The sequence below is a fragment of the Micromonas commoda genome, chromosome 1, assembly GCF_000090985.2.
Source record: "Micromonas commoda chromosome 1, complete sequence".
In the NCBI taxonomy this organism is placed as follows: domain Eukaryota; kingdom Viridiplantae; phylum Chlorophyta; class Mamiellophyceae; order Mamiellales; family Mamiellaceae; genus Micromonas; species Micromonas commoda.
The window spans coordinates 915,805-936,464 of NC_013038.1; the positions used below are offsets into that span (position 1 = coordinate 915,805).

Consider the following 20,660-nt stretch of genomic DNA (forward strand, 5'->3'; position numbering starts at 1 on the left):
CCTTTGGAGAATTTAATGATCTTTTATTGAGAAGCTGGGTATTTAACCACGAATCCCGACCACTAACCCCTAACCCCTGAGTTAGAAATTAGTGACCGGGTACGGCTGCACGTAGTGTTCGTGTGCTCCGTACATTCCGCCACGAGCGCCGTGCTGGCGGTCGTTGGTGACGGTCGATCCGGCGACCCTTTGCATGAGCGAGATGATAAGCGCGACGTGTACGAGGGCGAGGTTTCGGAGGTGGATACGGTTTCGGAGCTCGTTCGGCGGGTCGATGGAGTCGTAGATGGCTTGCGTCCGCTCGTTGACGTTGCCCGAGGCTCGGCGGGCGGTGAGTGCGGCGACGTCTTTGAGGAAGTTGAGGAACGGTTTGCCCATCCTTCCGTACGTGTCCATCACGAGCGGGAAGAATTCCTTATGCACCGCCGTGGCCGCCGCCTGAATTTAATTATTATTACTGCATATATCATAATTACTCCATATATATATTTAATATATATATTATTATCACACGCGCACGCACGTTTAAAGAAAAGCACGTTCACACTTCTGGCCCACTATGGGATTTGTCACGCCGCCGTATAGCTGGTATGAAACCGACGATGCAATATGCATCCACATTCAGGCGCGAGGCGTTCCTCGGCGCACCTTCGAAATTTTTGCGGCGTCCTCATTTGTGAAAGTGAGCGCCCCGCCTTTCTTGTTTTCCTGCGACCTGGAAGGTGAAATCGACGAAACCACTTGCGTCGCTACAATAGATCACGAGGGCGTGGAGATACACTGCAGTAAAGCCCGACGCGGCATTCGTTGGCACCGACTCGCCTGTGAGCGGACCAAAGAAACCAAAATGGCCGTTGCGTTGAGACGGCGCCTCTCGATCCAGGCTGCCCGCGAACGAGTCAACGCGGGTCAGAGCAACACAACACGGGGTAGTTCAGACGCCAGGAAACAATGGCAGATCGATCGAAAACGGGCGAGCACCATCGAAAATCGGATGACCGTAGAGCTTGACGCAGCCCGCGGTCGGCTACGTGCTTGGCAATCAGCGGCAGAGCCAAACAGATCTTTAAAACACAGCACCCCTGGAGAAGACTCAGAATATAACCTTGAGCGCAATTTTGATGAAGAGCTCGAAATCAACCGATCGTCGTGTCTGCTACACATTTCCACTCCGTTGCCGCGCTCTCCAATAAATCTCTCTGTAGAGTTCACAAAGCTGGAAACTGAGATGCCCGCCCGAGAGACTCGGGAAAATGAAATTCGCAGATGGAAACTTGATTCCCGAGCAAGGCCTGTCCCACAACACAGCATCACTGAACACGATTCAATATTTTTAAAAGAAAAGGGGGACACATTCTTCAAGGGAGGAAACTATCAATCTGCAATAAATGCGTATACATTGGCAATCATTGCTGAAAAGCAAGTAAAACACGACAGTGGGAAACTCATCTGTTTGTATGCGAATCGGGCGGCATGCCACATGAAAGTACATCGATGCCATGCGGCAATAGTGGATTGTACCGCTGCTCTACATTTTCTCAAGACAGATAAGTTCGACATGCAAATGTACCGATCACGGCGACTGAGGCTTCTTCTTCGGCGTGCAAATGCGTTCGTTCGAATACGACAATTTCAACTCGCAGAGAATGACGCAAGATGTGCGCACAATCTCCATCAGGAAGAGGTGACCAATTTTCGTGACCTCGAAGAGATACATATGTGCTCCTCTCCACAAGATGTATCTAGTCTAATCAACTTTGGTGATCACCGATATTCTGTTGGAAACATCTCAGGCGCAGCTCGAGTATATGGGCTAGTAATGCGACTATATGGACGTAAGTGCAATGAAATTAAGGCAACTTCGCTCACGAATCGAGCCATTTGTCATCTTCGGCTGCGCGATTACTGCTCTGCTCATCGTGACTGCCAATGTGCTCTGAATATTCTGTTCAATCATATAACAAGTGTTGAGCCTTGCAAGAACATTCCACTTGGTGACTTCTCTTTGGTTGTTAAGCACGCGTTTGGAGTTGATGACATGACAACGGCATTTGGCAAAGGAGACGCTTTGCAGAAAAATGGGTCCCTTGAGTTGCTGGCGAAGCTTCTTCACTGTAAGGGTGCAGCTGCTGCTTACATGCGGAAATACGACGTGGCTGCTGCTAATCTTATTTCAGCAGCGTCCATCACCGGACCTAAATCCAGTGACGCACTTGGGAGTGACGCAAACAATCTTCGAGAGCTTTGTACCACAAATCCTGCCAATTGTCAAAAATAGAGCAGATCGCTCCCTTCGTGATTTTCGTCCTTTCTCTGATGAAACCAAATTATGACGCTAATTCAATCTAATCTCATGGGTTATTGTAAATGTAAGAGCTTTATGCATAATTGGCCAGTCAGCATGACTCATGGAGGAAAACTGTTTTCAACGCGCTGTAAGCAGAACATCAGGAGCGTGCGAAACGTATAGTTTGAAACTCATCCAACGAGATCTTCGTACAGCTTTTGAAGGAAAGAAAGAAACTCAAGAAACTCTGCTTATTATTTATTTCCCCCACTCGTTGTCCCCCCATGCGTCGTCTTCAAAAGTTTTCCATTCATAAGGTCCGCTGCTTGAAATACCTGATGTCGCTTCGGGAGCAGCACCCTTTGGGACTGCGCTCAAGCCTTCAGACGACATCTGTCCCACGCATTTGAGGCTGCTACGCGAGTGGACACCGTCTGCTGAATTTTGCGCCTTGATATTGAAATGCAGAAAGGAGTCGTGGGTGTCGGATCCAGTTCCAGATTTGTGCGGGCGAGCACTTTCTTCTTTTGAAGTGTAGCTCGCATTCCCTTCAACCAGCTCATTTGTGACCTCGGAGGCTGCATGTTGATCCTGTTCTGATGGCACGCCCATTCGTTCTATCGTAGATTGCAACACGTCTCTTAATCCCGACCAAGTTCGCCGGCCAAAACCAATAGATGCTTGCGCAGCTGAAGCAGCTCGTTCCTTGAGCTGTTCGATGTCGACCAACTGTTCGGGCACCGCATCCTCAACAAGGCGCCCCGCCTGCAAGGAAACTCGCTCAAAATGTTGAGTAAGCATGTTCATTCCTCCAGAGAGATGACCGAGGAGAACATGCGATCCTTCGACTCGACGCGGAGATACCCCCCTGTTGCCAAAGCCAACATATTTGACGTCTTCGCACCGCGGACTAGTCTGGGGCCGGCGCCCTTGGGCAATCCGAGATGAAGCATAATCATTCCGATGACAAAAATCTTTCGGAAAAGGTTCCCTCACTGCTGGTGAGGTTGAATCAACGCATGTTGCTTTTGTAGTCCTGTCGTGTTCAGTCCACAAACGTCCCTCTGCAACAGCCTGCACCTTGTCCTTATATTCTTTTGCAGCGAGTGAGTTGTACTTTATTTTTGGATCTATATTTTTGGCGATGCCTTTATCCTGTGCAGAAATATGAGCAACAAAGTAGTAAGACTTTGACAGAACTGAGGCAGCGAGCGAAGGGTGAATTTAGTCAGGGTGATTTTTCGAAAGTTTGCGAGCATCGGGTCAAACCTTCAGGAAATCATTCAAATTGGCGTTTCCACCAGCTTGCATTTTTTTAAGTTGGATTGGCGACCAAGAATCCATCCCAACTGACCTGAAAGATTCCCACTTCTGAAAATGTCCTTCATTATTTGTATCTGTTGTTTTTTGTGACGTACCTGACGAAGCTGATGTGCACACCCAACCCGCGGTGCACACCTGAACACTCCAGGCACAAGAAGATACCGTACGTGACGGAGGCCCACTGCGGATTTCTAGAGCCGCAGTCCACGCAAAGCTAGTTGCCGCGGGATAGGTTAGCGAAATGTAAGTGTGGAGTCGAGAACGAGGAAGTCTCAGACTCAGTTAGGTGACAGGTTACTGAAAAGCAGTGGGATAGTTGAAATAAGGTGTTCGCGGGCAAAAGCCATAGTAGTGAAGAGAGAAACGTGGGAAGAAGACCATGCTTACCCAGTTTTCATTTGTCTGTTGAAGTTCGCGCAGAACGGCGGTGGCATCGGAGGACGCCATGTTCGTGTCGGGGTGTTTTGTGAACGGCAACAGTGTGAAATCATTACCTTCGTATTTATTTTGTTTTGTGGTGGGCGGAAAATAAAGAGAAATAATGAACAAATGAAGATGATATATATCATCATCAGGACACTAGCTAGCTAGCAGGACCATTGAGCGACTAAATAAATAATACCTTCGTAATAAAGAATGATTAATCATATCGTAAGATTATCATCAGTGTAATATCGTAGACTATCTATTAATAAAAACAGCAGGGTCGTTTTAACAGTGTTTTAACTACATATACTGTTTCCTTTATATATCTTCATTCGTATTAGTCTATCTGCTGGATATATAAAATATGTGGGATATCATTATTTAAATATATAATAATATATCGATGTTATTTATTTATAATATATTGCCTTCGTATATATATATGATACGAAGGTATATAAATACGAACGAAGGTACACGAAGCACATGGATACGAAGCTTATTATTTATATAAAATGTCGTTGTTATCGGTGCGAGAAAAGATATATATATATACGAAGGTAACCACTTATTATCACTGACGATGAGATATCCATAAACTTCGTATGTAAGTGTTAAGTTAATGAAAGTGAGGATGTTCACGATTAGTAGCCATGGGCACCTCGGTTGCTGCTGACGCCACACTATCTAGTAACAATGAATGTTACGGCACATGTGCCCTCCAAGGCGCTTAGTGCGCAGTGCCGTTCCACTCGGCTGAGCAGAAGGGCAGTAATTTCGACACTAGCAGCCAGAGGGTGTGTCACAGGACGCCTTTACCGGATGGGGAGAATATCGTTTGCGAACGCGAGTTGTAGCCACGATGCGCAGATAAATCAAGCTTCGAGGCCGGTGAACGCGGGTATTCGATCATCCTCTGCATCGTCCAGGAATCTTGCCAACATGACATCGACAGCGCGAACATTTCCTCGCCCCGAAATCGTCAGCACTACAGTTTCAGAGGATATGGACTCGGTCCTTGTTCGGCAAGTCTACCGCGAGCTTACTTCTCGGGAGCTAAATCAGGAACTGCAAACCTTAGGCGCAAGCCAAAATTGGCGTTTTGTCTTTAAAATATTTGATAGCCTGTGTGAAAACTCAAGTGTGAGCTATTCCACGCGGAAGGAACGGAAAGGCGATGCGTGCCTTCTACCAAACTCATACATTGCCACGACAGTACTTTCAATAGCTGGTAGACATGGTGACCTCGATCGCGTTCGCTCAACATGGACGTGGATGCGTGCACAAGGGCCAGGTCGTAGTGCACCCACAGCATGGACCTATACGGCATATATCCAAGCAGTCGGGGCATTTGGAAGATGGGAAGAAGCCTTTGATGTTTACCAAGAAATGAGATCAGAAGGAGTCATGCCTACCTCACACACATACAGCGCACTTATACGAGCAGGTGCCAAGGGGAGCCGCGCCGGTGCCACAGCGGCCGTAGCTCTTGTTGCGAAGATGCGAGCGGATGGGATAAAACCGGATGTTCCGATTACATCAGCACTTATCTGCGCATATGGTGTCTTGGGTCAATATTCAAATGCCGAACGAATGCTCAGGGCCATAGGAAATCGTGTTGGAGGTAGTCAGGGTTTGCAACATGCTGCTCTTGATACCTGTTTCATTTTCACCGAGGGTTCTGAAGAGGTGAGTGCTGATGCCCTGAGTAGCTTTAGCCCAGATGCCAGGCTATATACAGAGTTTATAATTGCCGCATGTCGCTGCGGGAGACCTTCTGCTGCAGTGGAAGTATTCCAGTCACCAAACTTCCCGAAAACTTCCTACACATGCACCGCAGCGATCAAAGCATACGGGGAATTATCTGAGTGGGAGAGGGCTGAGGATATATATGTCGTGATGTGTAAAGGCGGTGATTGCATGGCGCCAAATGGGATTACATGTAGTGCGCTGCTCTCAGCATATGAAAAGTGTGGACAGTGGAGACGGGCAGTCGTCTTTCTATCACGATTGCGTGCAGCACGACGATCAAGCCCAGACGAAAACTTCAATGCCTTTAAGATTGAGGAGATCCATTACAATATTGCAATTTCAGCTTGTGGTAAGTGTGGCAAATGGACATATGCAGAACGATTATTCGATGAGATGGTTAAGTATGACGTCTCTCAATCTACCATCACATACTCCACCCTGATCGCCGCGTACGGCCGCAGCGGAGAGCAGAAACGCGCGAGCGCGCGGTACACGGAGATGCTCGCTAAGGGGCTGAAACCCGATGATTACACCTTCGTAGGACTAATGCTCTCACCAGCATCCTGTGGGAACTTGGATGCTTGTTTAGATATCAAAGAACAGATGCATGCCCATGGCGTCGTTCCTTCCGTGCACGTATATAACGAGCTCATTCGCGCTGCAGATGTCGCGAGGAGATATGAAACCGCTGTGGAAATATTTCAAGAAATGGTCAAGAAAGGCATAGAGCCTAATTCAACGACGCGAGAATTAGTACAAGAGATCGGGAAGAAGGGAGTGGAATATTATGAGGACCAGCAGACCGCTGCAAACTTTGCCAGCTTCGTTGCCGGTTTGGTTGGAGTCGCCGGAATGATGGCCGGAAGATGGTAGGCATTCTAATTCATGATAAGTCCTCTCGCTCGGTGCCTACTGGGCTGGAGATATTTGGTCGTAGTTAAGGAAGAACTTAGGTGCTCACTGATTTCTACACTAGCTAGTCCTGATTCTTCGCATTCACTTAAGGCCTATAGATTGCTTGACATTATCAGCGCCGTCGCGCTCAAAGAATTGAGTGAACACCCTCGTGAAAAAGCCGAAGTTGCGAGTCAGCGAGTATCTAAGCTCTGCCGGGAGGGCACGGAGCACCCCAGTTGGGGCGAGGGTGTCCTTCAGCTTGACAGTAATTTTCTCGACACTGCTCTCAAACCGTGGGGGATAGTGGAGCCAAGGATGCGCATCGGAGCCTCGGTGCTGCCGTTCCGCGGAAGTTGAAAATGTAGCGTTCTGCCTCGATGCTGGGGCGTTCAAAGGGTTGTCGCCGCCAAATCCATTGAACTGATTTACCCTCTTACTCTTCGGGTTCTTGGTCTTCACCTGCATTTGCATGGACGACCGTGCTTCCTGATTCTGAAGGCTAGATGCAGCCGTAGCTATATTTCTGTCGTTGCCCGCCATATTCGCGAAACTTGAATTCGTGTCTTGCACCAGCTAGTAGTCTTCCATTTTTACGGCTCATCTCCCCGCTTATCTCCGCTTATCTCCGCTTATCTCATATGGGGAATCTTCTGGTTTATTAACACAAGAAACGAATATACCCGAACTAAATCTTCTACGTACCTAGATAGGTAGTCTAATAATAAACTCGATGGTTCACACTTGATTAAGATTCAGTATATTTTATATCGCTTTAGCGCTAAAAGAAATGATAGCCCCTTATTTGGTGATGAGTAGTTCGTTTTGAAATCGTTTTGTAATTCGATAGGAAGACGCAGCGATCTAAAAAGATATTATATTATATTATTTATATATTTATAATATAATAAAATATAATTCAAGCTTTAGTTAAGACTGACCGGGAAGTTAGAATACATTATGTCGAAAATAACCCAATATTTCGGATTAAAATCTGGTCAAAAAATCTGGTCGGATTAGTTCCCGGCCAGTGTAAACAAAAAATAAAAGGCGTCAAATAAAGACTTGTTGCGGTTACGGGAAATGGGTTAAGAGTTAACCCTAAGATATGACGGGCGATCTAAAGCGCCTATATTAGGGAAGTCACGTTGGTAAGAAAAAGGTAGAACTGGGCGAACTTTGAATTTGATTCCCCTGTGGACCGAGGCTGTCATATTCTCGCGAGACTCTGACCAACCCGCGTCCGCTCATCTTCTATTGCGGAGTCGACATATATCCATGCATGAAGATCAAATGCAGTAATGAAGGGTTGTTGTGTAATTTTGAACTTCTGGAAATCTTGAGGGAACGAACTCATGAGCTCGGAAAGACGCCTCTTTACCCGCAGCCACACGATCCCTTTCCAACTGAGTTACAGGTCTTGTTCAAGCACTCCATCCGGCAATTGTGCAGGGTTTAACATTCTTTTAAAAATTAGTGCTATGAAATGCTGCTTAAGACGCCCGCGCGCTTTCAGAGCATCGAAAACGTCAGTGCGTTCATAACCTCTGTAAAAGTAAGCTGATTCAGTATCCACACCTTACTGCATTCATAACTTCTTCAAATTTCCAATGATCGCAGCCGATTGCTTTAACTTCGGTGGAATGCCTGAAGCTAATCAATCTAAAACCGATGATCGATGTTGAAATTCACTTGGTATGGCTGCTTGAATATGTCACACAGATGACTGAACATTTCCTTTTTGCTAGCTTGTGGAAGGTTGTGAAAGACGTCTGGCAGGAGACGAAATCGCAGATTTGCTTCAGCTCGTGGCAAATCTGTTGTGAAACAAGGTCGAGATAGCCTCATGCACATTCATAAACGGTGTTGACCTAGAGGGACGCTTCCCGTTGGTTCTAGCTAAGCCCTGGCCCGAGATCGTCTTCATATTCAATTTCAAGATGTTTTCGCGAGTCGAAGTTGAGCCCCTGAACAATCATGTGACTTAACAAAGTGCAGGCGTTCAGGTTGAAAAAGCTTGCCTGAGTCTGATCACTGTAGTTTTTCAAACTTTTTATGTGGAGATTCTCATAAGTTCCAGATCTTAGTCGTTCCTGGAGTTTGAGTGCTGGTAAGTTCTTCTCCACTTCGTTAGCTGAAAACCAACACCGTACCAACAACTCCTTTTCGATTGAATTTTCTAGTTGTGCAGCGATTTGTGCCTTGTGGAAAATAAGATTAGGAATAGTGCGGTCAAGCATATAAGAACGGAGCCGCGCACTTTAAACTCGCGCCTCGACTCCCTCTGCTGCTCACGTGCCGGGATGGTCACCAGCCTTGGCCTACAATGTTGTACAAAAATTCAAATCAAACAAAATTTCCGGAGGCATTTGTCCAATCAATACTTTTTTTCGCGCATTAATATCCGAGTCCTCAACAAGTACTGAGTAATTTTTGTCAAACGCTGTTTGCTCTTGTGAAGCAAGAAACGAGACCTGGATGAGAAGAACCATCAGGAGAAAAACGAAGACATTGTCTCGGAGAAGTGTATACCAATGTGCTAGAAGAGAGTCAACTTGCTTCAGGGCTTTCGAATAATTACCATCAAGTGCGATTCGGTGCCATAATGTTGCCGGCTTATGTGCGCGCTCGACTGTCTTCATGCAAAGATACGCAATGCCTATCCGATACAAGTTACATCGAGACCAGAACATATCAGAGTGAAAAGCTAACCTCGTTCCTCAACTATTGTGGCGTATTGACTGTTCGCTAGGGGACACGAGCTTCGATTACACAAGCCAGTAACGTTGTATTTGTTCCGGCAAAAAGTTGCTCCGCCTGTTTTCATCTTGTAGCTACAATGGCCGCGGTTGATGATCTGTAAGGCATCCGGGACTGAGCTGGTAAGAAACGGGCTCAGATGATGAAAACGGAGAGTATGTAAGCACCTGCCAGATAACTTCATCGCTCTGCATGTTATTGGTTTTCGAAGCTATATGTTTCAGCTCGCCACCGCGCCGTCACAGGCACTTTGAAAAGCCCTCCAGCAATGGCGGTGAGGGAACCTTCGCACAGTTAATTAATGAAGTTCACCCATGCAGCAAACCACGAACGAAGTCTTAATTACGTACGCAAGTTAAATACCTTCGTATATATATAATATGATAATAGACTATCATATATAGATCACTTTCATTCCCCATCTATATCGTTGACCCGTCGATTTCGTTGAGTCGCTGAATCGTTGACTCGTTGACTACCCCCCAAAACAGGGTCGTGCGTGTTTTTTTGTCCCTATGGCGCCTCGTCAGGCCCAGTCAGGACGGCAAGCGCGGTGAGCGGCTCGCGAATACGCTGTTCGGCGCCAAAGATGGAGGACGACATCGTCAGGGGCGCGCATTGGCGTTGACGAGTTTGCGTCGCACGATGCGACGTTGCGCCTTAGCTACGCTAAGCTACGACAATATGGTACCTGGTCCAAAAGCACGGTTTCGGAGGCTAGTTGACATGCTATAAACTCGTTAAAACATGGTTTTGGACCAGGTACTGTAGCGTCGTAGCTTCTTCTAGTTCTGCTGCAACGCAATATCTGACGACGCAAACTCGTCAACGCCAATGCGCGCTCCTGATGATGATGTCCTCCATCTTTGGCGCCGGACAGCGTATTAGTGAGCCGCTCACCGCGCTCGCCGTCCTGAGTAGGCCTAACAAGGCGCCATACGGAAAAAAACACGCGCGACCCAAAATGTTTGGCGCGGAGCACGATAGGGAAAGTGGCCTATATTAAATAAAGATAAATCTTAGTCTAGTGATAACCCGCTTTTTTACATGTTAAGAAAATAAGCATATAATATATATATATATACATATATATGATATATTATTTAATACTTTCATATTTTCGTAAATGCAGGTCAAAATAAATACGAAGGTAAAAAATATATGGACGAATGAACGATGTACGGGAACCTCATAAATGAACGAATGACCAATGAAGTTTCAGATAGAATTTCGTTGCTTCGTGCAACGAGCAGCTTCAAAACTTGTTAGACGACGATACTTACGCAACTGTGGACCGGATGAATAGACTCGTAAACGAAAAACGAGTGAGGGTACTCAAAGAGGGGAAGGTGGGCACCGGACCGGTGATATACTGGTGTAGCCGAGATCAGCGAGTCCGGGACAATTGGGCGCTGATTTATGCGTGCGAAACTGCAAATGAAACAGGCGCTCCCGTTGTCGTCGTGTTCAGCCTTGTCACAAGATTTTTAGGGGCGGGAGCCAGGCAGTTTTGCTTTATGCTGAAGGGTTTGCGCGAGATGGAACAGGCTTTGCTTGCCAAGAATATCAAATTCGTCCTCCTCGAAGGCGACCCCTCTCTTACGGTTCCGCGTTTCGCCAAGGAGTGCGGCGCGAGTCTTATTGTCGCCGACCAGTCACCGCTGAGACTGGGAAGGACTTGGAGGGTTGCGATTGCAAGTTCTGTGGATTGCCCGTTGCACGAAGTCGATGCCCACAATGTTGTCCCAGTGTGGGAAGCGAGCCAAAAGCTCGAAGTTGGTGCTCGAACTCTTCGAGGAAAGCTAGCTAAACTGTATCCCGAATTTCTTGTGGAATTCCCGGAAACTCCGGTTGTCAAGGAAACTTGGCCCTGCGCGGCTGCTGCGGCACTCCCAACAATCGGCATTGATTGGGAAGCGCTCATCGTCAGGGCTCGTAATGACGGAGCAGCCGTTCCGGAGGTCACCTGGGCTGTTCCAGGCGAGTTTGCTGCGCACGCTACGCTAGAGCATTTCCTCACTCGTCGTCTGAAGTACTACGAGCATCGGAACGATCCGGCTAAGCCCCAAGCGCTTTCTGGTCTATCTCCATATCTGCACTTTGGGCAAATATCCGCCCAGCGCTGCGCCCTTGAAGCTCGGCGATATGCTAAGTCTTCAAACAAGGCTGTGGATGTTTTCTTAGAAGAGCTGATTGTGCGTCGTGAGCTTGCGGACAACTTTTGTTGGTATAGCCCAAAATATGACACTATCGAGGGGCAAAAATATGAGTGGGCAAAAGAAACAGTGAGAGAACACTCTAAGGACAAACGCGCATACCTGTATTCGCTGCAGCAATTTGAAAATGGAGAGACTCATGATGATCTATGGAACGCAGCACAGTTGGAAATGGTGCACGGCGGCAAGATGCACGGTTTTATGCGCATGTATTGGGCAAAGAAGATCATGGAATGGACAGAATCTCCAGATCAAGCTCTCGAGTTCGCCATTCATCTCAACGACAAATATCAGCTGGATGGTCGTGACCCTTCAGGATATGTGGGTTGCATGTGGTCGATCGTGGGAGTCCATGACCAAGGCTGGTCAGAGCGCCCAATATTTGGAAAGATACGTTATATGGCTTACAGTGGATGCGTAAAAAAGTTCAAGGTACAAGACTACATTAAGCGCGTCGACGAGCTGGTAACAGCTGTTAAAGCGGGTGAAAAGGACACCGCGGTCGTCAATCCTGGTCGATTCCATATTGAAGTCTCACGCAGTCTTGACTGTGATTCTCTCGCTGTGACAGGCTCGCGCGTTTGCTCCGAAGATGAACTGCAGCGTTTTGTGCGCGTTGCCTCGGCAAATGCCAGGTCGGACACAACCCGAAGTCTTGAAGCACTTCGCGCTTTGAAAAGCGTCGATATTACGGCTGAGACTCTCATCAAAACTGGTGTTGGTAAGGAATTGAAAAAATTATCGAAACAGAGAGAAAACCCGAGCGTGTCTTCTGCTGCTGCTGCCATCGTTCAAGCCTGGCAGAAGTTGTTGTTACCTTAGAGCCAGAGCTAAGCGAGACCATTCTTTAAAACAAAACAAATGGAATCCCGGGGAGAGGATCGGATGTCACTCGGCACTGCACAGGGAAACCCACGACAACGAAAACACTGCGCTGCGTCAACGAGAATGGATACGAAGGTATAGAAAATGGTTGCTGAAGGTACGTACCTTCGTACGAAGGTAGTCTAAAAAAATAAGCGGCTTCAGTAAATTTTTACCGAAGGGACCTTCGAAGGTGCCTTCGTACTTGTCACCGATAAAAAGTGTCACACCTGGTTGAGATAAAGAATACGTGCATAAACCGACGTCCCAAAATGGGAACAGTCTGTGACAGCACATCTTATTTGGGACGAGTCAGTTCACTGACGAAGTCACATTGAGTTGGAACCCACATCCCGACCCAACTTTTTCAAAACTCTCTTCTGATTGGTCGAGAGCTCGATCATTTGCAAAAGTCATATACTATGCAACCGTACGGTCGTCGTTTGTTACTTTATTGCTGACAAACAACGTTGTGTGACGCCTTCCGTGTCCTTCGACGACGACAGTTCTGCGGGACGTCCTTGTCATTGCGCTTGGCGTGCACGTAGTCGTCGTCCTGACACACACGCCACTTGTGAACGAAGAATCGACGCCAAGGCGTCTTCTGATGAGGCGGTGGTAGACGCCGAAGTTGACCAATGTATCGAAGAAAATTCAGCTTCAAAACATGGTTAAGTAGCCCTTCTTAGTCCGTCTTTCACCGAAGCTTCATCGAAACTTCATCGCGATCGATAGACCGTCTATGACTCGTCCCAAATCACTCTCCCGCGAACCAAACATTCCTGTTCAGTCACTAGGGAGGCACCTTGCACGGATGGGATTGGAATTGCTTTTCTTATTTTCGCTACGAAAAGCTCCTCTTGTGAAAAAGTTTGCGGCACCTTCGATTTGCTGAGAAGTGAAAAGACCTCCGTTTCTGCCCGTGGCCATCACGTCCACGTGCTCAAATAATTTTCGTATCAAGGTTTCGGGGTAAAAATGTCGCGGAAAAAAAATATCCACAGTATGGCCATTTCAGTCAGGACGAGGTACCGATACCTAGGTTATTTACTACGTACAGTAACTGATTATCAGTACCGAACCCAGACCTAAAATTACAAAATGCAACCTCGGGTATGTATATATGTAGCTACTGTATGAGAATTCAGTACCCGAGGTGTAACCCCGGATTTTGGGGGGTGTATTGTCCACCCATAGAATTATCAAGCATTTTTGTTTATTTCCTTCCCAATAGCTAATATAAAAATATTAGATACTGCTATTGCTATTTATTAGACGATCGGGCGAGAAATAATATTAAATAATGCTAACACGCACGTATTAGCTTGCTATGATATATTAATAGCTAGATAGATAGCGATAATGCAATAGACCAGACTCCCCCTATATCGTTGACTTTCGGTCGGCAAGGTGGTTACCATAGGTTTTCAAATGCCGACACGCGCTTCGCGCCAAATAAACAGGGGCAACGTCGTATCGTGCGACGCAAACTCGTCAACGTCGATGTGCGCTTCCGATGATGATGCCCTCCATCTTTGGCGCCGAAAAGTGTATTTGTGAGCCGCCAAGCGCGCTCGCCGTCCTCACTGGGCGCCATAGGAAAAAAAAGCACCCGCGACCCTGTTTTAGTCAAAATAAAGTCAACGAGTCAACAAATCACGAGTCAACGATATGGAGTCGGTTCCATTGATCAATCAAGCAATATTCACCTTCGTTCGTTCATCATCATCCCTGATAGGATCTGACGAAGGTACCTTCGTAATTGACCGTTGCACAAAGGCTTCGCACCTTCGCATCCGTCACCAAACCTCTACGTGGCGAGAGTGACCTGTTTAAATTAGCAGGGCTGCTCGAAAGACAGGTTCGACTCCCCGAAAATCTGACCACTCTCAGCGGAAGACGGACTGCAAATAACTATTTGAATCAGCGTTCGCTTCCGATAAAGATGAGAACGACAGCTGAGGGTGTCGTCACCAACCTGAAGGAGTTGCACGACGACAATATCTTCCGTACTCGCATCCTTTCAGGTGACAATCGGTGAGCGCTCAGCAGCATGACGCTCTTTCCTAGTAGCCTCCCGGTGTAAGGAAGGTCACTTCGCGTTTTCCGACAAAACGTTCCCCGACTTCCGACCCGTGCAGTTGTGCCGATCCGTATAGATTTGATTCCAGCTAGTACAAGAAATCAAATACTGACCTCGCATGTTCCCTTTCAGCGCGTGGTTGCAGCGGCGAGAGTCAAAAGTTGCGTTGAGAAAGGAGCGGAAACGGTAATTCTCATTTCTCTGATATCTTCAGCTTGCTTTCAATGACTTTTGTCTTGCGCTTGCGCTTGTGGTATTCTCAGGAAAAATGACAATTCCGACGGAGAAAAAGAAAATCTTGAAAGGGAAGGTACATTAGACGGCAGATGTCAGTCAGGAAGAATCTTCCAAGAGAAAACCGATCATCTGCAACATGGAATTATGGATTCGACGATATACTTGCACGTGCAAGATGCGCGCGGAGACATCCCTGCAAATATCACCGAGTCCGTAGTGCACACTTTTCGTCCTTCGGCTGCCTTGAGCTACAACTCAAACTTGGAAAGCAAAGCACCCGACTTTGATAAGGAACGCGTCGCTTGTAATGTTGCACGCCCTATCCATAGCACCGCTGTGCCTACAAACAATAAGGCTGATTGCACCCAATTGCTTTCGGCACCCAAAATTGGGCATGCCGGTGGTATTCATGAAGTCGCCATATTTGAAGCTTCAGGTGGAAAATATCAGCAGAGCGAAATTGCCCGGCGCGACGCAACAGAAGCCACTGGATCGACCCAACACCTTTCAAACTTAGGGAACCGACCTTTGCTTGGTCAATCTGCGCGCATGATCAGCTCATCAGCTCCAAAGGGAGGAAAATATGGCATCGAAGCCAAAGATGACCGAACACAAATGACATATGACCCCTACACAGAACCTGTTCAGGGCGAAGTTCCTGACAGGACACCTTCGATACCGTGCCTTCGGGAGGATATGTCCTATGCGCAGACCGGCAGTCTCCAAACGCAAAGCATGATTGTGAACCTATCGAACTTTGGGAGAAGTGGCAAAGACGGCCACCATTTATGTGGAGAAGGATTGACAAAGAAGGCAGGGTGGAACTTTGCTCCAGCATTGTCAACAGGTGGACGCCCCAATTTGAATACCACGGCAACGAGCACCGACAAACTTGACAGAACAACCGAAGATTCATCAGTTACACCCTTGGGAACGTCTGGTGGCATTGTGGAGAGACTACAGCGTGCATTGGCATGCCGTTCACGCCTTGAGGCTGAAAATCGTCGCAAGCTTGAACTCAGCACGAGGCAAAAACAAGATTTCCGTCAGAAACGTGAGCAGCACGCAACTGCGCGCAGGAACGCGAAAGTTGCTGCAGAGGTGAGATCACACGAAGAAAAAATGCAGCGACAATATAAACTTCAACAGGCGCGCAGGGAGCAAGAGGCGGCTCAACTCGCGGCTGATGAGGAGCGACAACGAATGCAAATGCTCCTTGATGAACAAGATAAAATAAAAAACCCAGTTGTTGATGCAAAAGATCGACACGTGAGTCAGTGCTTGCAGGTGTGTCACGAAGAGAAAATAAGGACGCAGGATGTCGATTCCGATGATATGACACCCAGGCATGCCCCACTGACCAGGAGGAAATCCGCGTTGTTGTCCACCTTAGTCAGCGCACAAGTTTCCAGCCGCGACGTCGTTTGTCCTGATGAGTGTATCTCGTATGAAATGTCTCCTTATCGCAGTGGATCTGACAGTGACGAGGATATAGGTGCGAACGCTCCTCGCAAAGCCATTCCAAGATGGGCCCGCACTGAATTGCTTGTTCCACTACTTACGAAGCAAGCAACACTTGACCCAGATGAAATTTTTCGAAATCCTTCAAAGACATGTAGTCTTGATGCCGTGTTTGCAAACACAAAGGAAAAGATAGATGGCCGACGAAGTAGTTCGGGCAACTGGTTTGATGATAGACTGACGTGGAGAGAGGAACTCACTTATAAAAGGAACATGGGATTCGTTGCCCGAAAGTGAGGTTTGACGCATGAAAGAAGAACGCGCCAAGTTTGATACCTGGCTGAAGATTACTATGCACAGGGACGCTCAGGAACCCTGTAATATGCAAATGAGATAGTGCGCCATAGTGATAAACCTACTAGTAGTAGAGTTTAATTTGGCACGACAACTGATTTTTAATATTACCGGCATTAGGGTTGCCTTAAGATTTGAAATACTTTCTCGAAAGACGTTGCTTCTTCAATCGCTTTTGCTATGACATCGCAAAACTGATTTGCTATTACAACTTATGCATGTTTGACTGGAAAACCTTGCTCGTCAAGGGCTCCAATCCGAGGGAAAATGACCATCTTCTTCACCTTGGATCCGGGCTTCAAACTTCCCCACCTCACCCTTTCTTTGAAATTACCATTACCGAGATCCATGTGTTTACCAACTTCGTCTATCTTTTGGGGAAGAAATGGTTCCAATAACACGCATGCGATTCGCAGGGCCTCAAGACATTGGTACAACACAGCTCCCAACTCCTCGGCCTTCGACTCATCTTTCGCCATTCGAAAAGGCTCTGTTTCAGAGATGAAGAGGTCGACCCTCGCCACCAGACCGATAGCTGCATTCGTTGCCTTTGGGAGCTCCAGAGCTTCTACATGTCGCACGACATCTGCTGCAGCTTCCGCTGTGAGCGTTGGCCAATCGAATCGCTCCCAAGTAATCCGATTTCCTGCTGAGCTTATTTCCGAGGGAAGGCCCCCTTCGCTGTAATATTTATTTATCATGGCGGTCGTGCGACTCAGAGAGTTTCCCAAGGTATTAGCCAGATCTGTGCTGTACACCTCGTGCACGCGACCTGCCGAAAAATTAGCGTCCTGTGAGCCTACAGGACCCTCTGTAAGGAGGTAATACCTCAACCCGTCTAAACCATAATGATCCGAAAACCTTTTCATCACTTCAAGGTCGACAAAATTACCGAGAGATTTGCTCATTTTTTTCCCTTCGCGAATCCAGAAACCATGTGCGTGAACACGCTCAGGCAACGGCAGTTCAAGTGCCAAAAGAAGCGCGGGCCAAATGACAGCATGAAACCAGCTGATTTCTTTGGCCATGACATGCAACGAGGCGGGCCAAAAGTCCTTCAAACCCTCTTCTGAATGGCAAATTGATTCATCGGCATCTTTTCCGAGCCCTTCTGCAAGATTAAGTGCGGTGATGTAGTTCAGCAGAGCATCGATCCAAACATAAATTACGTGACTATCATCCCCGGGCATCGTAATGCCCCATGTGAAATTGGTGCGGCTGACGGGTATGTCATTCAGGCCTTCCTGAAGTCGGTTAATGATTTCATTTCGACGTGCAGGCGGTGTCAAGAAATAGGGGTTGTCCTCATGAAATCTCAGCAGTTGTTCTTGAAACGCAGAAAGCTTGAAATAGTAGTTCTCCTCGCTTGAACGTGTCAGATCCTTCCCACTTATTAGGGATTTGTAACCAATTTCTTTGGCCTTTGTTTCCGACATTTAGGGTTCAAAGCCAAAGAAGGCATTGCATAAGGGCACATTGTTTTCACGAACGCCACCTGGTTGTTGAGGCGAGAAATTACCGTGTAGTATTCCTCTTGTCCCTCGTCATACCAGCCTTCGAATTTTCCTAGGTATATAAAGCCTTTCTGAAGTAAAATTTCGACGAGACGTTGGACCTGGACTTGATGAGACGTATCCGTTGTGCGGATGAATGAGGTGTACGAAATGTTCATATCATCCATCACCTCTCTAAACAAAGCAGAGTTTTCATCAGCAAGTTGCTGTGTACCAATGCCACGTTTCTCAGCTGATTGTTCTACCTTCAAGCCATGTTCGTCTGTACCGGTGAGAAAGAATACATCTTTGCCCATGTTTCGTTGCAAACGTGCGTAAACGTCTGCAACTGTTGAAGTGTAGACATGGCCAATGTGAGGCTTATCATTGACATAGTAAACTGGGGTCGTGACGAAGCATTTTTCGATCACGGCTTGAGCGACGGCATTGTTATATTTCACCGAGCAGTTCAGCCGTTGAAACCGAATTTCACGGGACTCCCGGTGCGAAATGCCAAGAAGAAGTGTTCTTCGGCAAGGAGGCGGGCGAGATAAACTCCCCTTAACGGCATGTTGAAAGGTCGCTCGAGGCGTGAATATCCGATTTACGACTGAAGCCCGGGCAGGCTGAATCGTGGAGAACATTGGAATAAAAACCCTGATCGATGGTCAACAAAGTATGTGGTCCTCGATGTCAATTGTGGCCCTAGAAGGACGCAGGATTTGCTAATGCTGCTAATACAGGAAGGTGGATGGATCGTCGTGGCGCGCTCTCGATATGTGTCCAAACCGTGACCCAGCGAGAGATTTTGTTCGTGAGACTTACCAGCTCAGCCAGTAACTAGCCAGCTACTAAGGGATAGAGCTACTATATGCTACAGCTACTATGCTACACACTCTAAGCTTGCAGCTCCAACGACGGTATTTCCGTAGTGGTCAGGACTGCTCTAGCTAGCTACTAGCTAGCTAGCTATCTAGTAGCTCGCTCTAGATCTAGTCCTCTCTAGAGCTAACACCGTAGCTAGCTAGCTAGCTGGCTAGCTAGCTAGTCTACGCTATCGCTGGCCTATTTTACTAGTGTTTTTAGCCCTAGACTATTTATTTTACTAGAGATATATAGCCAGCTAGTTGCTATCATATCATAAACTTTTATAGTCTATACATGCATGATGCGGAACATTATTTTATCTGCGTGCATTGCATTGCATGACTGCTGATGATGAGCCAAAAGAGGTATAGAATAGTGTACATCTATACAAAAATAGTCTACCTTCATAACTCTCCAGGGGTCGAACAGACAGATAGACAGGATCATGGACGTGATCTGATGAGGGGGTCCGTCCCCGGGTGGGTCGGCATAGCCTACGACCAACGTGAGCGCAGTGCTGATAGCGCCGTTTACGCCGCGGATGCAGACGTACGCGAGACGTGCGCCTCGAGCAGACTCTCGGACTGACGAACAGACACAGGTGACAGGTCTGTACAAATATTAATCACATAAATATATTATTATCATCATCGCCTTTAAAAGCGTACGTAGTCTAAATAATAAGGAGTTTCGTGTGTATCTGGCTAACAACGCTCCCTGCCTGTGGAACTACTAGAATGCGTCTTCTGAAGTCCTCCGAAGTGCGATGGTAGACGTCGAAGTTGACCGATATATCGATGAAATTTCGGCGTTTGGAATGAAAACCTTACGTTCGTATGATCGAAACTGTAGCCCTTTCAAAATTCAAGCTCCATCGATCAAGGACTTCGATGAACCTCGGTCGTACGAAAGCCGCGGCGACCGTCATCGCCGACCGTGCACCGAGCTCGCCGCCGCGGTACGCGCGAATCGGACGCTCCCGCGCGGGAACGCCGACGCCGCGCGTCTTGAAATGAAAACTCGTGACTATCATCACCTGAGCCTCTCAAGCGCGTCCCGAACAAGCCGAACGCGGAACCCCCAAACCTCACTTTTCTCAAAAGGGCAGCCAGAAAACTCGTGAGGAAGCTTCGGCACGAGACACCCTTGGTGTAACGCTAAACACGAGAGTGCAACTTTAGACCGCCTTGGATTATTTCATCTAACCGCCATCTATTTTCCACGCGCGTGATCGAGATGTTTATCTTACGTTGACTTCGATTTCACCATGCCTTGAACGACCTTCGCAACTGAGGGTCAACCTTATTTTTGGCTAAGTGAATCGTTTCCTGGCACCCCAAGTGTACTGTACGGCTCTGCATGTGACGTCGCGCTCACCGACATTGCGTGAAAGGGCGACAATCAACATCAAAGACAACGTGCCAGGGTTTCAGAAGATAACCATCGGTCGGTTCTTTCGCCCTTTTGCCCGTGGTAACTCCCTTTCTGGAACAATGAGAGCCTCCAGAATACTCTGCCGAAACCCGAGCAATTTTAATGAATCGGGATTTGAGATCGATTGCGCCGGCGATCTGTCTCTGGATCTCCTATCAACAATTATAGACGGCGGATTCGTGAGAATAGCCGTCGCTGCTGCGGGCATG

At 47.4% G+C, this 20,660-nt stretch overlaps 8 protein-coding genes across 8 annotated transcripts; 4 read left to right on the forward strand and 4 right to left on the reverse strand.

The window, feature by feature from the left end:
- Window positions 1-1,903: 1,903 nt before the first annotated feature.
- On the reverse strand, window positions 1,904-4,057 carry MICPUN_55163 (predicted protein; the record flags this gene model as incomplete). Its single annotated transcript, XM_002507528.1, has 4 exons — window positions 1,904-3,442; window positions 3,557-3,658; window positions 3,702-3,824; window positions 3,989-4,057. 4 exons carry the CDS (start codon window positions 4,055-4,057, stop codon window positions 2,546-2,548), a joined length of 1,191 nt encoding a protein of 396 aa, XP_002507574.1. The 3' UTR covers window positions 1,904-2,545.
- Window positions 4,058-4,732: 675 nt separating this feature from the next.
- MICPUN_55164 (predicted protein) lies at window positions 4,733-6,661 on the forward strand (the record flags this gene model as incomplete). The annotated part of the gene is made up of 1 exon (XM_002507136.1): window positions 4,733-6,661. One exon carries the CDS (start codon window positions 4,733-4,735, stop codon window positions 6,659-6,661), a length of 1,929 nt encoding a protein of 642 aa, XP_002507182.1.
- A 66-nt stretch (window positions 6,662-6,727) lies between these two features.
- MICPUN_107528 (predicted protein) lies at window positions 6,728-7,265 on the reverse strand (the record flags this gene model as incomplete). The annotated part of the gene is made up of 1 exon (XM_002507529.1): window positions 6,728-7,265. A coding segment is annotated over exon 1 (437 nt), but the record flags the coding sequence as incomplete, so codon positions are not given.
- Window positions 7,266-8,577: 1,312 nt separating this feature from the next.
- MAK16 (predicted protein) lies at window positions 8,578-9,636 on the reverse strand (the record flags this gene model as incomplete). Its single annotated transcript, XM_002507530.1, has 8 exons — window positions 8,578-8,649; window positions 8,704-8,775; window positions 8,836-8,883; window positions 8,943-9,003; window positions 9,067-9,156; window positions 9,215-9,341; window positions 9,395-9,539; window positions 9,610-9,636. 8 exons carry the CDS (start codon window positions 9,634-9,636, stop codon window positions 8,578-8,580), a joined length of 642 nt encoding a protein of 213 aa, XP_002507576.1.
- Window positions 9,637-10,740: 1,104 nt separating this feature from the next.
- Window positions 10,741-12,480, forward strand: MICPUN_55168 (predicted protein; the record flags this gene model as incomplete). The annotated part of the gene is made up of 1 exon (XM_002507137.1): window positions 10,741-12,480. The coding sequence occupies one exon, from the start codon at window positions 10,741-10,743 to the stop codon at window positions 12,478-12,480; it is 1,740 nt and encodes a 579-aa protein (XP_002507183.1).
- Window positions 12,481-13,126: 646 nt separating this feature from the next.
- On the forward strand, window positions 13,127-13,820 carry MICPUN_51469 (predicted protein). Its single transcript, XM_002507138.1, has one exon. It carries the CDS (start codon window positions 13,265-13,267, stop codon window positions 13,415-13,417), a length of 153 nt encoding a protein of 50 aa, XP_002507184.1. The 5' UTR covers window positions 13,127-13,264; the 3' UTR covers window positions 13,418-13,820.
- An 824-nt stretch (window positions 13,821-14,644) lies between these two features.
- Window positions 14,645-16,600, forward strand: MICPUN_51470 (predicted protein; the record flags this gene model as incomplete). Its single annotated transcript, XM_002507139.1, has 2 exons — window positions 14,645-14,791; window positions 14,869-16,600. The coding sequence occupies exons 1-2, from the start codon at window positions 14,724-14,726 to the stop codon at window positions 16,598-16,600; spliced, it is 1,800 nt and encodes a 599-aa protein (XP_002507185.1). The 5' UTR covers window positions 14,645-14,723.
- A 337-nt stretch (window positions 16,601-16,937) lies between these two features.
- Window positions 16,938-18,563, reverse strand: MICPUN_67532 (predicted protein; the record flags this gene model as incomplete). The annotated part of the gene is made up of 2 exons (XM_002507531.1): window positions 16,938-18,078; window positions 18,177-18,563. Coding segments are annotated over 2 exons (1,528 nt in total), but the record flags the coding sequence as incomplete, so codon positions are not given.
- Window positions 18,564-20,660: the final 2,097 nt, after the last annotated feature.

Bases quoted from the DNA above. Each gene is read 5' to 3' on its own strand.
- MICPUN_51469 (XM_002507138.1), top strand. From the start codon at position 13,265: ATGACTCGTCCCAAATCACTCTCCCGCGAACCAAACATTCCTGTTCAG.